The following is a 13,683-nucleotide window of genomic DNA, read 5'->3' on the forward strand; positions in this document are numbered from 1 at the left end:
GACAGAATGAGGCTGCCGCATTTCTAAAAGCGACGAGAAAATTTCCTGCAGTCAGGAATGCGACCTTGCTGCAATAGGGCAAGATGCTGTGTAACATAAGACGAGGCTCTGGTTTCCACCAAACAAAGCTGGATGATTCAGCCAGGAGAATATCAACTCACGGCACTTGCCAAAATTATGAAGTGGCTTCCCGGCGGTGAGTGAGATACAGATTGGCTCACTGGTATGCAGACTTGCGTACGCAAGAGATAAGGAGAATATCATCAACACTTGTTCTGGGTATCAGGCAATAAGGTAGAGTATATACTTGCATTATTATTGCCAAAGCGAGCCAAAAACTCAATACCTCAACCAGAAGACGTCTCAGACGCATCTGGTATGAGTCCAATCACTTGTCGCTGTAATTCTCTTCAGGGCGCGATTGGATGCACTTGCTGCTGGCAGTAAGATATGTCCCTGCGAGTTTCCATCAAGTGGACGGCTAATCCCGATCTGATGACGGGAAGGACGCCGGAGATGCGACACAGCGACTTTTGCGAGCCCGAAATTTTTTGATTGTCCAGTGGCAGAACCTCAAGTTTTCGGATCGGCGTCCTGGATGCCCAAGTGGCCCAACTGCTCCCCAATTCTTTTCAATAATTCTTCGTCCTTGACGCCATCGGTTTCATCTGTTTGCATATCCTCGTCCGCGCTTTCGTCGGCACGGCCTTCGCCTGTCTCTCCCACGACGCCTTCTTCGAGGCCCTCTCCGCCTTCCTTGAGAACCCATTCCACGACTTCTTTCTTGTCATTTAGTTCAGCCTCATAGACAGCATCATGTCCTCTTTGATTTGTTCTCGTTGGATCAGCCCCGTTATCTAAGAGAACTTTCACGGATTCTAGATGTCCATTCAGTGCTGCCCAATGCAAGGGTGTGTTTCCAGCTTTGTTCTGGGAATTGATTATCGCGAGCATGGCAGGAGTCTGCGGGGATGGATTCGAAAGCGCTTTGCAGAGGTCTAAAAGAATTTCTGAACAAATATGGTTAGCGTTGGAAGATGCCATGTTGAATAAAGTCTTACTATCGTGTCCATTTGCAGCTGCCATATGCAGGACGCCGTTTCCACTGTTCTCATCTTTTACCAAATCTAGAAATTCTAGTGATGAGATACTTTCTCGTTGGCAGATGGTTTCATTCAGTGAGTTGAGCTCATCGACTTCTCCAGTACGTGCGAAGTAAATGAGATCGTCTATCTCATCTTCAGAGATGTTGGGCGTCATGATGTTGGTCGAGTTCGTAATTCGTACCTCTGTTTCGTTTCGCAAAATTAATTTCATGGCGGGGTGTTGAAATGGCACGTGATACATCCGATACCCCACATCTTTATTTTTTATCTTATCAGATCATCAGTTGCAGGGTTAAGATCAACAATTCTACATCCCGGATGCACTTCAACGTATCGAGGTATGTAGTCTACTATTCGGGTCTAAATAGTCGCTCAAGCTAATTGTGCCACTGGCAAGTTCATACACAACCTCAAATTCCTAACTCACGCATCGCAACGCGGTTCTCGTTGCGTCATTTCAGTAATCTCGTTTCCGGTGTTTGAAAAAGCTTAGAGAAGACCGAAGACCAATTGAACTCTGCGGAGTTGCGCCTTTCCAAGATTTCTTATAGACCAATTCTGACCGACCTTTTCAATCTATCGTGGCTACTCGGAATCAATGTCTTCCAGTTTCTTACGACTGGGGATTGATGTGGGAGGCAAGTCTCCAAGCAACGTTTTGTGTCTTCCTCTGATATAAAAAGTGTTTAGGCACAAATACCGATGCAGTTCTGCTCGACGCCAACCACGCAAAGCAAGATGAAGGCGTTGTGAAGTGGACAAAAGTACCAACCACTGCTGGACTGAGTAGTGTCAAGAATGCAATAAAAGAAGTTACAAAGGATAAACCAGAATTCATCTCCCAAATTCGTTGTGTTACTATTGGGACAACGGTAAGCATAGTTGTAATTTAATTTAGACGTCAGCTAATTGATACAAGTACTTCTTGAATGCTCTTGTCGAAAGAGATGCTTCAAAGCTACAGAAAGTTGCGGTTATTCGCTTAGCATCCTGCAATTTCACCAGAAATACACCACCGTTTGTCGACTTCCCAACTGAGCTTCGAGATGTGATTCTCGGACACACTGGTTTCGTAGAAGGGGGATTGAACGTTGATGGCACGGTGATTGGTACGCCAAGTAAGGAAGGTGTACTCAAAGAATGTAACATAATCCGGAGCAAGGATATCCGGAATATCGTCATAGTAGGGACCTTCTCACCGATTGATGTTGAACATAAACAGGAAGAGGTCGTTCGGGATTGGATATTGGAAGAACTTGGTGACGTTAATGTTGTATGTTCAGCACATAGTACGCAACCCTGGCATCACTTTACACGAAAGCACTACTAATCTACATTGCCAGTTGGTCGCTTAGGTCTGCTCGAAAGAGAAAATGCGGCAATTCTCAATGCTTCAATGCTTAACATGAGTTCAATCTTCAGTAAAAGCCTTGAGAATGCCTTAGCGACGACGGGACTCAAGAAGACACCTCTTTTCGTCAGCTGCAATGATGGGACGATGATCTCTGTTGAAGAAGCAACACAGCGTCCTGTAGCAATTATTGCTAGCGGACCTCCCAACTCACTCATAGGTGCATCATCACTCATCAAACTAGGTGGGGACAGAATTCATCATGACCAAGCTGAAGCCATGATGGTTATTGACATCGGGGGTTCCACTAGCGATGCCGGTATGGTTCTAAATAATGGTTATCCAAGACAAGGTTCGGCGTATAGCGAGATAGCAAACGTCCGCGTCAATTTCCCAATGCCAGACGTTCAAAGCATAGGTCTTGGTGGGGGCTCAATTATCAAGACAGAATCCGTTCGAGGTTCGGTGGTCGCTGTCCAAGTAGGACCGACATCTCTAGGACATGAGTTCTCGAAGAGGGCTCTTTGCTTTGGAGGGAACATTATGACTGCATCAGACATAGCTATTGCTGCAGGAGACATGCCGAACTTCGGTGATACACCAGTCAACATTGACAGTTCCATTATCAAATCTGCCAAAGCTATAATGCAACTAGGACTCGAAAACCTAGTCGACAGCATCAAAACAAAAGCAACGCCTCTACCAGTTGCACTTGTCGGTGGCGCGGCAGCGTTATGCCAATCACCTCTTAGAGGAACATCCAAAGTACTTCACCACGAATACGCTTCGGTTGCAAATGCGATCGGTGCTGCAAGAGCAAAACTATCAACCACCGTTGACAAGATTGTGCCAATAGAAAATGGCAGATCTTCTGGAGAAGACGAGAAGATCTTGGAAAGTATAATCTCTGAGGCCAACAGAACTTGTGTGAAGAAAGGTGCTTCACGGGATAGTGTCAAGATCATATTTCAGGAACTTGTAGCTCTACCGTATATTGCTAACAAGGTTCGGGCTTACGTGCAGGTAGTAGGAGAGCTTGACAGATCAACTCCGAAGGCTACAGACATAGGAGTACAAATTCCCTCAACTACCACCTTTGCAGGAAGCAACGTGACAGCTACCAATTCCAGTCCTTCTACCGACTGGACATTCATCAACACCCCCTCCCAATCAAACCACCCAACAACCATCGACCTAAAAGAACCCTCCGCAATCGACGCCTACAAACCCAAGATCACCAACGGCACCTGGCACATCTCCCCAACAGACCTCTCCTTCCTCTCAACAGGAACCTACATCCTCGGCTGCGGCGGTGGCGGCTCCCCCTACCTCACAACCCTCGAAGCGCACTCCTGTCTCCAACGCGGCGAATCCCTCCGCATAACCGACATCTCTGCCGTCCCCTCCAATTCCCTCCTCCTACCCGTCGTCTGTCTCGGCTCCCCTATTATCGGTATCGAACGACCCGGCGGAAACCTCTCTCAAGACGCTCTAACCAACATGCTCGCCCACCTCGATAAAAAGTCATTCTCGGCAATCATATGCGTGGAAGTCGGCGGCGCAAATGGAATGATGAACCTCATCGTCGGATCCTCCCATAACGTCCCGATCATCGACGGCGATCTTATGGGTCGCGCGTTCCCTAGTTTCGAGAAAATCACACCCTATGTGTTTAGTAGCGGTGATATCAACGAGCTTCTCCCTGTGAGCATGTCCAGTGGTGACGGTACTGATTTCATCATGACGCACGCAAAGGATTTGAAGATGGTGGACCGCACGCTGCGCGCTCTGCTGGTGGAAATGGGATGTGCGGCGGGGATGGTGCAGAGGCCTATGAGCGGGAAGGAGATGGCGGAGACGGGGGTGTTGAGGAGTCACTCCCTCGCGTGGAGGTTAGGGAGGGCGGTCGCGAGGTGTAAGGCTAGTCAGTCTATTGGGGAGGTGGGCAGTGCGGTTGTTAATGAGTTCGGTGGGGAGGGGGCTGCGAGGGAGATTTTTGGGGGCAAGATTGTGGGGAGTGAGGAGAGGATTGTTGGTGGGCAGAGTTATGGGGAGGTGAGGATTAGGGGATCGCAAATCTCCAAGCAACATCGTGAAGGAACTGAGAAGGAAGATGAAGTGTTGAGGGTGGTTTTTAATAACGAGAATTTAATCGCAGAACTCCAATCCTCATCCAACAAACCAAAGGTATGTTCCCTTCCCTCTTCCTTCCCCTCTCACTAACACCCCTCCTCTCTAAGATCCTCGCAACCGTCCCCTCCCTAATAATAATCCTCGACGCACTCACCGGCACCGCCCTAGGCGTCCCGGAATACAGATTCGGTCTTAAAGTGCTGGTTCTCGTTGCGGCGCCGTCGCCTATCTGGACGAGCGAGAGGGGGTTGGAAATTGCGGGGCCTAAGGCTTTTGGGTGAGTGAATTCTTTTGTTTATTGTTCGTGGGATAGGGGAAAGGGAGAAGAGGGGAGATGTATAGTTATGTTTTTGCTGACTGTGTGTTAGATTTGATGATATAGATTACATACCTGTTGGGAAGTGGAGGGAGCCGAAGAGTGTTATTGAAGAGTTTTCTTGATATCATGCGAGGAGAATTTGGCTGCGTGGATGTTGGATTTTGGTTTTTGGCTTTAAACTGGTAACGATATCTTGGTTAAAAGGGGTGAGTTTCAAAATCATGTATTGCAAGTTCGAAATTGGTTAATAGGATTGGAAAGATATTTAGGACTTCAAAACGTTTATAAGTGCGAAACCTGTGTATTGAGATCTTAAACTTATCTAGGCAGTTTAAATAGAACGAGACAGTCTTGAGACGAGTAGTGTGAACTAGAGTACGACGTTCTAAATTAAACACCTGCCTAAAATTTCGAATAAAGTGTTATCATGTTCGCTATCCAAACCACCAATAAGATACTCCACCAGAAATCCAGTGGAAATAGTTAACTTAATTCTCAATAGTCCACCTCAACCCACCCACCCAAACCCTCATTAACCCCACCCATCCCATCCCATCACCCCCAACCTCCATCCACCCCCTAGACCAGAATCCCCATTCTTTACGCACACTCTCTACGACTCCTGGCGGGTGCGTTTCATACGACATCGTTCTAGTTATCAACGTGCTCGTCTCGAGGGATGTAGGTTTCATGGTGCGTGGTTTAATGTTTTTCGGGGGATGGATGGGTACTGCTTAATCTATCTAGAGAGAGGTACATGATGGAGGGTGGATGTTGAAGGCATTGAAATTTTATAAATTTAGTGTAAACTATGAGATCTTTATTCTCCAGCAAAAACACCGCGCGACTTAATTCGAGAACTCACGTAAAACCCAAGAATCAACTGGGGCAGTAACTCAAAGTGGGATGCACATTTTACGCCCTTTCAACACCACAACGGTGGAGCCCCTCATATATCTTCTACATCAACCAAATCAGGTGACTCATCCAAAACTTATATACCACAGAAGCCCATTTACCTCAACATACATATATATAATACAGAGTGGGAATATCAACATCCATACATCCCCCACGACGGGAGGACGTCAGATGACTCACCGAATCCTTATATATCTTACAAACCCATCTCTTAATTATACAGCCCCTAACTCCATCAACCCAACCACCTACTTAAACTCCATACACCCAGCAACCTCCCAACCCAACACAATGCCCCTCCACATCCTCCCCCTAACCCTTCCCGACTTCCTCACCCTCACCATCCAAGGCTTTCACGCGCCTGGGATCGACCTAACAGGCCAACCCACACCCCTCTGCTGGCCCATCACCACCCACGGCGAAGCACAAACACGTTTAGACTTCCACTTTGCGAAGCAGAAAGAGAGATTCTTGCACGATCCCACGGTGCGGTATATGAAAGTCGTCGATACCACGGACAAGGAGGGGGAGGCGATTATGAGTATTGCGCGGTGGCACTTCTATCCCGCTGGCTATGACTATGAGACGGAAAGTCATTGGGAGGTTTATGATTTAGACACCATCCCGAACGTGCCGGGTGGGTTTAACATCAGATTATACAACCACATCCTCAGCACCCGCGATTCCGTAAGGCCATCCTGGATCCCCCCCAACGAACCGTGTTGGATATTAATGCATCTCGTAACGCACCCTGCGTATCGCGGACGGGGAGCGGCGGGGAAGCTAGTGCAATGGGGGATCGAGCAGGCGGAGGCGAGTAAGACGCGTGCGTATCTGGAGGCTGGGGTGATGGGACGGCCGGTGTATGAGAGGTTTGGATTTGAGCAGGTGGGAGAGTTGTTGGAGGTTGATTGTAGGGGATTTGGTGTTAAGATGAGCATGGCGATGTGTAAGATGGTTTATGTTCCGAAATCTTTTGAAGAGGGGAGTGGGGAGGTTGGGGAGGCGGAAGAGTAAAATGGCCTACTCAATTCCAAGATCTGATGAGTTCTCGGTACTTTTAGGAGTTTGTGGTCGTGTTCGAGACCTAGTACCCACAATGCCGGGCGTTGGATTGTCCTGAAGAAGCTTGTTGGTCTTTCTCTAGTCGCCCTTTCCAACAAATCGAACCCGAACTTCACCATTTTCCCTCCTTGGTGAATCCGACCAACCATCAAAGTCTCCCTCAGAATTCGGTGACGACTGAACCCGCTTGACCAAGGCAGCTTTAGAGATTACATCGGCCTTCTTCTTCCCCCACTTCTCGCGGAGAACCTTCGATCTTTCCTCCTTGTAGAGAAACTGTTCCCGAAAGCCAGGTTCCCTCAGTTTCGCCTGAGCCTCACTTATCTTCTTTCTCACTACAATGGGCGAGTCTTGTGGCTTGACCGCCTTCCGAACTACTTTGAATAGCTCAGGGTCTTCTTGGCCCAGTCTTGAGAGTGTCTGTTGTTGAGCCTGATAGTTGTCGGCCATCGAGAGCAGGACCGACGCTGGGGTGTGCTTTTCTGATAGACGTCGAATGACCGGCTCGATTGCTGGGTCTGTAGCCCTAATCTTTGCAAATGCCTCGTTTCTCTTCTCGGCGTGGGTCTTGTATTCAGGCGAATTTTTCTGTTCTGCCTTGATTCGCTTTCGTTCCCACTTCATCGGTATGCCCGCTCCCTGAGCGTCCAACTCCAGCAGCGTTTGTTTCCTGCGCATGACGACTATGTCATTGGCTTTTTTTGTCATCTGCAGGTTCGAAGATAAATCGACTTCACCACGCGGAGCCAGTACGAAAGCACATTGTGATCTGTGATTAGCCCAAGGACTTATGATGGTTTCGACCTCGGTGTCTCCCATGGCTTTCAACAATACATCAGGCCGCAGATGAATCGCATTTGGATGATTCAACTCGGCATCAAATTTTGTCCTGTCCTTTTCCGCCATGCTGTTTTTCAGATGGATATGGAATTCCATGTTATTCTTCACGCGGAGTTGGTGCCATGATTTCAACATTGTGTTCATGAAATGTTGTGCTGGAACGCTAGTTTTGAAATGTACTCCTTTGGCGCCACGACCTTTGAGACCGACGAGCTTTTTAGGTAGAATATTAAGACCCTTTTCTTTTGAAATGTCAAGCTCCTTCAACATGTACTGCCCATCCGAGCCAACTTTCGAACCTTTGGTGATAAGAGGAGTAAGAAGGGTGCCGGACTTGAGATAATTCTCCAACACATCTGCCAGAGTTGTCCGCTTCTCATGCTTCAAAGGCTTCTCCATCCATATGTCCAATTTTACGTCCTCTGGTTTGGCATAATCGTGGTATCGCTCAAAGTCCTTGATTTTGTAATTGTTCGTATCGCCTGACTTTGCGGTGAGGTATAGATTTAGAAAGCGGCATTGCTGCGCGAACAGTGGTGTGAGTTTACAGGCGATCGAGCGCCGCGCAAGCTTGAGGGGATTTAAGTTGTGTGGACTCAGGATCATCTCATCGAATTTCGAGTTGCGGGGCCAGGTAGGCAGAGCGAATTCGATCGGCCGAGGGAGCGTGGAAGAGTGTAATTATCCTGAGTGTTGAAGAGAGGACCTGCGACGCATATAAATTTTGGGTGAGGCTCGAGCTGAGCAACAGGGCTGTGAACAAGGCTTCGGCTTTAGCTCAGCTGTCGGGGTTATGTCAGATTGGGACGATCACGTGGAAGGTAATAGGATAAGTCTAAAGATTAAAGAAATATAACCTACAGATATAAGATCCTACACAAGCAGTGACTTTAGGCTATTTTTATTTTATGGCAATAAATCCTCTAATCCAACTAATTTTCTAGGATTAATACCGCGAAAATTTAATATACCCACTAATAAGTACAACTTAATTATCGACCCTAATCTACCTCACTCCACCATTCATTCTTCCTAGTACAGGATATAACTATAGATCAATTCTTATAATCAAAACACCCTACATGTTTCATCTCAATTAATAACAGGTTCCACCCCCTTCCCATCTCGCCAACTCCTCAATATCTCACTCTGTTCATAATACCAATTATTCAGCGTCTCTTCCTCAACATACCCCGTATGAGGCGTAAGCAGCACCTGGCTCGTCCCGTCTTGACCCCAATTCGTCGTCCTCCACTTGCTATCAAGCGGCAGAGGTTCCAGCGCAAAGACATCGAGAGCAGCTCCTTTGATGGCTCCGTTACTGAGACACTGAAGGAGTGCGTCTTCGTCGACTAGTGGTCCTCTGGAGGTGTTGATGAACAGAGCACTTCTTTTCATCAATTTGAGGTCTTCCGCACCGACAATACCTCTTGATCGGTCGGAGAGAACGTAGTGTACGCTCAAGACATCCGCGTTCTTGAATAACTCTTCTTTGGAAACAAGCCGGAATGTCTTGTCACCGTCTTCGTCCTCGATTGGAAGGCCTGCGTTTGTAGCCTTTTCATCCGCGGTTTCCTGGGTTAGGTTTGAGCTCCAAGCGATAATCTTCATACCAAACGCTGAGTACATGATCTTGCCAACAGCAATGCCCAACCTTCCAAGTCCGAGAAGTCCAAGAGTTTTTCCTGTCAATCCCGTTGACAGCCCTAACTGCCATTCTCCGCGCTTGACAGCATCGTTGTCACGAGCAAGATTCTTTGCGATTCCTAGAATGAGAGCAACTGTATGCTGGGTAGTCGAATCCGGACCTTTTCGTTTCGTAGGGGTAATAGCTTGTGCATTTGGTGGTCTTTTGTTAGTAGTACCAGTTACTGTGATACCAAGCTCTTTTGCAGCTACCATATCGATACCTAGATTCCGAGTAGCAGTCGTGAGAAGGAGTTTGAGTCCGGGCAACTGCTGCAGAAGCTCTCTGGGGAAGGGAGTGCGTTCACGCATCGAAGATACGATAGTAAACGGCTTCAATCTATTTACTATCTGTTTCTTAACATCGTCTGTAGTATCCGGATGGTTGTATGGGGGTAGAGTATCAGAGAACCATTCGAACTTGAACCCAGGTTCTAAAGTCTCAAAATATGTCTTCGACGTGCCAGCGTAGTCGTCTAGAACGGCGACCTTCACCCCCTTGGGCGGGATTGGTGGCATCTTGAAATTCGTGGTTGTGTAGGTATATCGAAAAGTTGGAACACGTTGTACGGCGTGCGAGGAATAGTGTGTCGTGTAGATGGGCTTGACAATAGCACCTGGGACAGATAAAAAGTTGAGAATTCTCGTGCTTGACTGCACAACATTCGTTGTTTTTAACATCTTTGACAAATCGTGGCTCAAGGTGGGGTAGCGATTTCGCAATCACCTGCACTCGAGAGCCGCATGACGCAAGATTGAACAGACAGAGGAAGTACGTGGCATTGTAACAATAATGAAGATACTTACCTTAGCTGTCTTACCTGGTGCGGCCAAAGAGTAACACGGTGTACTTATGATCAAAGTACTTCTTGACAATGGAATCTTAAACCACGGACGCAAAAGTGCTTGGCCGGGCAGAGTGTATCGTTACGTGACATGGCCCGCGACTTATTCCGTCTTGAGTCCCACGTGAGTCCGTACCTGACTGAAGGACGGCTCGACACCTCCACGGCAAGGATGTCTCCTCGGTGGATTACTCCACAAGTTAAAAGACTCAAAGTCCATGCACGCCAACCTTTGCGGTGATGATTGGCGCGCGAGAACAGCCTCAGAGTCCGTCTCTGGGGGATCGGCTTTATTCACGCCGACCTGTGCTGCCCCACCAAACCAGCACAACCACATGAGTTCTTTACACGGCGGTTGTAATTCTCCAGACGGCGAATAGTGGAAAAGTGCCTGGCAGAATGCTCGTCGGACGCATCGTAGGTGGGGTTTCAAACAAAGTTCACGTTGTAGTCCCGTAAAGTAGTGTGCTCTTACCCTATTGCCCCTCCTTGACCTCTGCAGCCGATACGGGTCGGTTCAAATACTTTGTAGAAGTAAGTCTCTTATACATCCTTCCGCTCGTCCAACAGGATACAAAGTCGACTCGCATTTCTCCATCACCAAATAGAGTATCCCAGCTTCATTGCTAACATCATGTCTCCCTCAGCAGTCGATATCGTCTCGGCCCCATCAGCCATGGAAAAACCCACCAAATCCAACATCGGAGTATACACAAACCCTGAGCATAAGCTCTGGGTCGGAGAAGCCCAACCATCCGTGGAAAGTGTCAGCAAAGGAGACAGTTTGAAGCCAGGAGAGGTGACAGTCGGGATCAAGAGTACTGGTATCTGCGGGTAAGTGAGATCACAATTCTGCAAGAATAATTCTAATCAATGTTAGCTCTGATGTCCACTTCTGGCACGCCGGGTGTATTGGGCCCATGATCGTCGAAGACACTCATATTCTCGGACATGAATCCGCTGGAGTTATATTGGCAGTCCATCCGTCAGTTGACACGCTCAAAGTTGGAGACCGAGTAGCAGTTGAACCCAATGTTATCTGTAACGAGTGCGAGCCATGCTTGACCGGGCGGTATAATGGTTGTGAGAAGGTCCAGTTTCTGTCGACACCTCCGGTGGCAGGTCTACTCCGCAGATACGTCAACCACCCAGCGATGTGGTGTCACAAGATCGGCGACATGTCTTTCGAGGACGGAGCAATGTTGGAGCCATTGAGTGTTTCTTTGGCAGCTATGCAAAGATCCGGTGTGCGATTGGGAGATCCAGTACTCATCTGTGGCGCTGGGCCAATTGGACTCATCACACTCCTCTGCTGCAAGGCTGCCGGCGCATGTCCTATTGTGATCACAGATATCGATGAAGGCAGACTGCAATTCGCAAAGAATATCGTGCCTGACGTGATCGTACACAAGGTCGAGCGAGTCTCAGCAGAGGAATCTGCAAAGGCCATTGTGGCATCCTTCGGAGGCATCGAACCAGCAGTGGCTCTTGAATGTACAGGCGTGGAGAGCAGCGTCTGCGCTGCGATCTGGGCCGCGAAATTCGGAGGCAAGGTGTTCGTGATTGGCGTTGGAAAGAACGAGATGACAATTCCGTTCATGAGACTCAGTGTGCGCGAGATTGACCTACAATTTCAGTACAGATATAGCAACACCTGGCCAAGAGCGATTAGATTAGTGCAAAGCGGCATTATCGACATGAAGAAGTTGGTCACTCATCGATTCCAGCTCGAGGACGCCGTGAAGGCTTTCGAGACGGCTGCGGACGCGAAGACTGGCGCCATCAAGGTGCAGATCAAGAGTGAGGATTGAACTAGACGGTGATTAGGCATTAGACAAATAACTACCAGCGCATACGACCCGGAACTGAACAGGCTGAAACTGCGGCGACAGTCAATCAAGAAATAGAGAAGAATGTTCTTTAGATTCCGGGTCATTGCGTCGAGCTGTCGACCAGCTCTGCACGACTTCCACCTATCTTCCAGTGGGTGAAATAGGCGGCTGTAAGTTGTGCTGTTGTAATTGTCTAGAATAAAATAAGAATAAATCCACAAGATTGGCAATAATTTGAAGAGATGTAGAACTCGATCGATTGCTTTTGTCAAAGTCGAGTGATTCAAAATTCAAGGGAAGCTCGCTCAGAGCCACAAATGATGGTTCCCAAGCTTGGACCACAACCTGACCATTGCGTCAATTCAAATCTCTGTACCCGTTCTCCGGCGAAGTAGATTTCCCTCGTGCGATTGTATTCCACGACCAATTGCTTGCTCATCAACCATACAGGCATCACGCAAACCCGTTCACCAGAGCTTCTGGCCCATCTCATAACCACGATGTCGTCGAACGTCTCGCGCGCCGTTCTGCGGCAATCCACCAAGCTCTCTGGACGTACCGCACGCCGATGCCAATCGACGACCACAAAGGCCACCGAGGCAGCGAAGGATACAACGGCAAAAGCCACCGAAGCAGCGAAGGAGACAACAGCAAAGGCTTCTCAAACCGCTTCAGAGTACACGTCGAAAGCTTCAGAGGGTCTCTCGAGGGTGACTTCTTCTGCTGGCCCAGCAATCAGCGGTGCCGCGAAGGGTTTAGGGAACGCGCTTGGCAAGATTGGAGGAAGGACTGGGAAGTTAATTGCGTTTGTTGAGCGTAAGTAACTGCAGCTGCCACTTGCCCGCATCTTCGAGATATACGTTTATTGCCAAGCGTTCAATGGCTAATCAAGCGCTTTAGGTCAAATTCCTCCTACCGTCTACTATGCCCGTGTTGGTATGGAGCTGTCAAAACTTGTCTTCAGAGGGCAGAAGATGACTCCACCGTAAGCTACACACTAATTGCGGAATAAAATTATAGCACTTTGACTGATTATCAATCTAGACCTGTGTCAACATTCCAATCCTACTTTCAATCCGCCCTCAAGAGCCTCCGCAATCCCGGCTCCCTAGTCTCCCAGACTACAAACTCATTACAGTCTCTCCGAAATATGGATAACGCCAAGTTGATATCAGGAGGTGTCGTAGCTGCCGAAGTAATTGGATTCTTCACTGTCGGTGAGATGATTGGCAGAATGAAGCTCGTCGGTTATAGAGGCGACACTGGTAGCCACCACTAGAGGGACAAACAAAACAGGAGGTTAAGAATGTGGAATGATTCCGAAGATAGATGGCAGGGCATTGATAGCTTTGAAAGCTACAGCGGTTAGAGCTGGGGTAACAAGGTTTCAATGTTTTATTTGCACATATCCTGCAACACTTTTCTTTGTATGTCTGTACTGTACATCAGGAGTCAATAAACAGCATAATTGTGGTTAGAAGAAGCGTTTTGAGCTCATAGTAGTGGGTGTTACTGCAGGAGGAAAATTCGCCGACTGGTAATGAGATAGTGATGTTGTCAACCCTAACACAGAGCAGAATACTTT

The 13,683-nt window shown here is 48.0% G+C and overlaps 7 protein-coding genes across 7 annotated transcripts; 4 read left to right on the plus strand and 3 right to left on the minus strand.

Annotated features, from left to right (window-relative positions):
• Positions 1 to 573: 573 nt before the first annotated feature.
• GLAREA_06368 (Ankyrin repeat-containing protein) lies at positions 574 to 1,260 on the minus strand (the record flags this gene model as incomplete). Its single annotated transcript, XM_008081782.1, has 2 exons — positions 574 to 1,010; positions 1,062 to 1,260. 2 exons carry the CDS (start codon positions 1,258 to 1,260, stop codon positions 574 to 576), a joined length of 636 nt encoding a protein of 211 aa, XP_008079973.1.
• Positions 1,261 to 1,704: 444 nt separating this feature from the next.
• On the plus strand, positions 1,705 to 5,031 carry GLAREA_06369 (Actin-like ATPase; the record flags this gene model as incomplete). Its single annotated transcript, XM_008081783.1, has 6 exons — positions 1,705 to 1,737; positions 1,790 to 1,978; positions 2,026 to 2,395; positions 2,450 to 4,644; positions 4,698 to 4,867; positions 4,959 to 5,031. 6 exons carry the CDS (start codon positions 1,705 to 1,707, stop codon positions 5,029 to 5,031), a joined length of 3,030 nt encoding a protein of 1,009 aa, XP_008079974.1.
• Positions 5,032 to 6,121: 1,090 nt separating this feature from the next.
• On the plus strand, positions 6,122 to 6,847 carry GLAREA_06370 (Acyl-CoA N-acyltransferases (Nat); the record flags this gene model as incomplete). Its single annotated transcript, XM_008081784.1, has 1 exon — positions 6,122 to 6,847. One exon carries the CDS (start codon positions 6,122 to 6,124, stop codon positions 6,845 to 6,847), a length of 726 nt encoding a protein of 241 aa, XP_008079975.1.
• Positions 6,848 to 6,973: 126 nt separating this feature from the next.
• GLAREA_06371 (uncharacterized protein) lies at positions 6,974 to 8,341 on the minus strand (the record flags this gene model as incomplete). Its single annotated transcript, XM_008081785.1, has 1 exon — positions 6,974 to 8,341. One exon carries the CDS (start codon positions 8,339 to 8,341, stop codon positions 6,974 to 6,976), a length of 1,368 nt encoding a protein of 455 aa, XP_008079976.1.
• A 486-nt stretch (positions 8,342 to 8,827) lies between these two features.
• GLAREA_06372 (NAD(P)-binding Rossmann-fold containing protein) lies at positions 8,828 to 10,102 on the minus strand (the record flags this gene model as incomplete). Its single annotated transcript, XM_008081786.1, has 1 exon — positions 8,828 to 10,102. One exon carries the CDS (start codon positions 10,100 to 10,102, stop codon positions 8,828 to 8,830), a length of 1,275 nt encoding a protein of 424 aa, XP_008079977.1.
• A 798-nt stretch (positions 10,103 to 10,900) lies between these two features.
• GLAREA_06373 (GroES-like protein) lies at positions 10,901 to 12,077 on the plus strand (the record flags this gene model as incomplete). The annotated part of the gene is made up of 2 exons (XM_008081787.1): positions 10,901 to 11,100; positions 11,147 to 12,077. The coding sequence occupies 2 exons, from the start codon at positions 10,901 to 10,903 to the stop codon at positions 12,075 to 12,077; spliced, it is 1,131 nt and encodes a 376-aa protein (XP_008079978.1).
• Positions 12,078 to 12,598: 521 nt separating this feature from the next.
• Positions 12,599 to 13,377, plus strand: GLAREA_06374 (uncharacterized protein; the record flags this gene model as incomplete). Its single annotated transcript, XM_008081788.1, has 3 exons — positions 12,599 to 12,914; positions 12,999 to 13,083; positions 13,143 to 13,377. 3 exons carry the CDS (start codon positions 12,599 to 12,601, stop codon positions 13,375 to 13,377), a joined length of 636 nt encoding a protein of 211 aa, XP_008079979.1.
• Between the last annotated feature and the right edge of the window lie 306 nt (positions 13,378 to 13,683).

Source organism: Glarea lozoyensis (genome assembly GCF_000409485.1).
Source record: "Glarea lozoyensis ATCC 20868 chromosome Unknown GLAREA15, whole genome shotgun sequence".
NCBI lineage: Eukaryota > Fungi > Ascomycota > Leotiomycetes > Helotiales > Helotiaceae > Glarea > Glarea lozoyensis.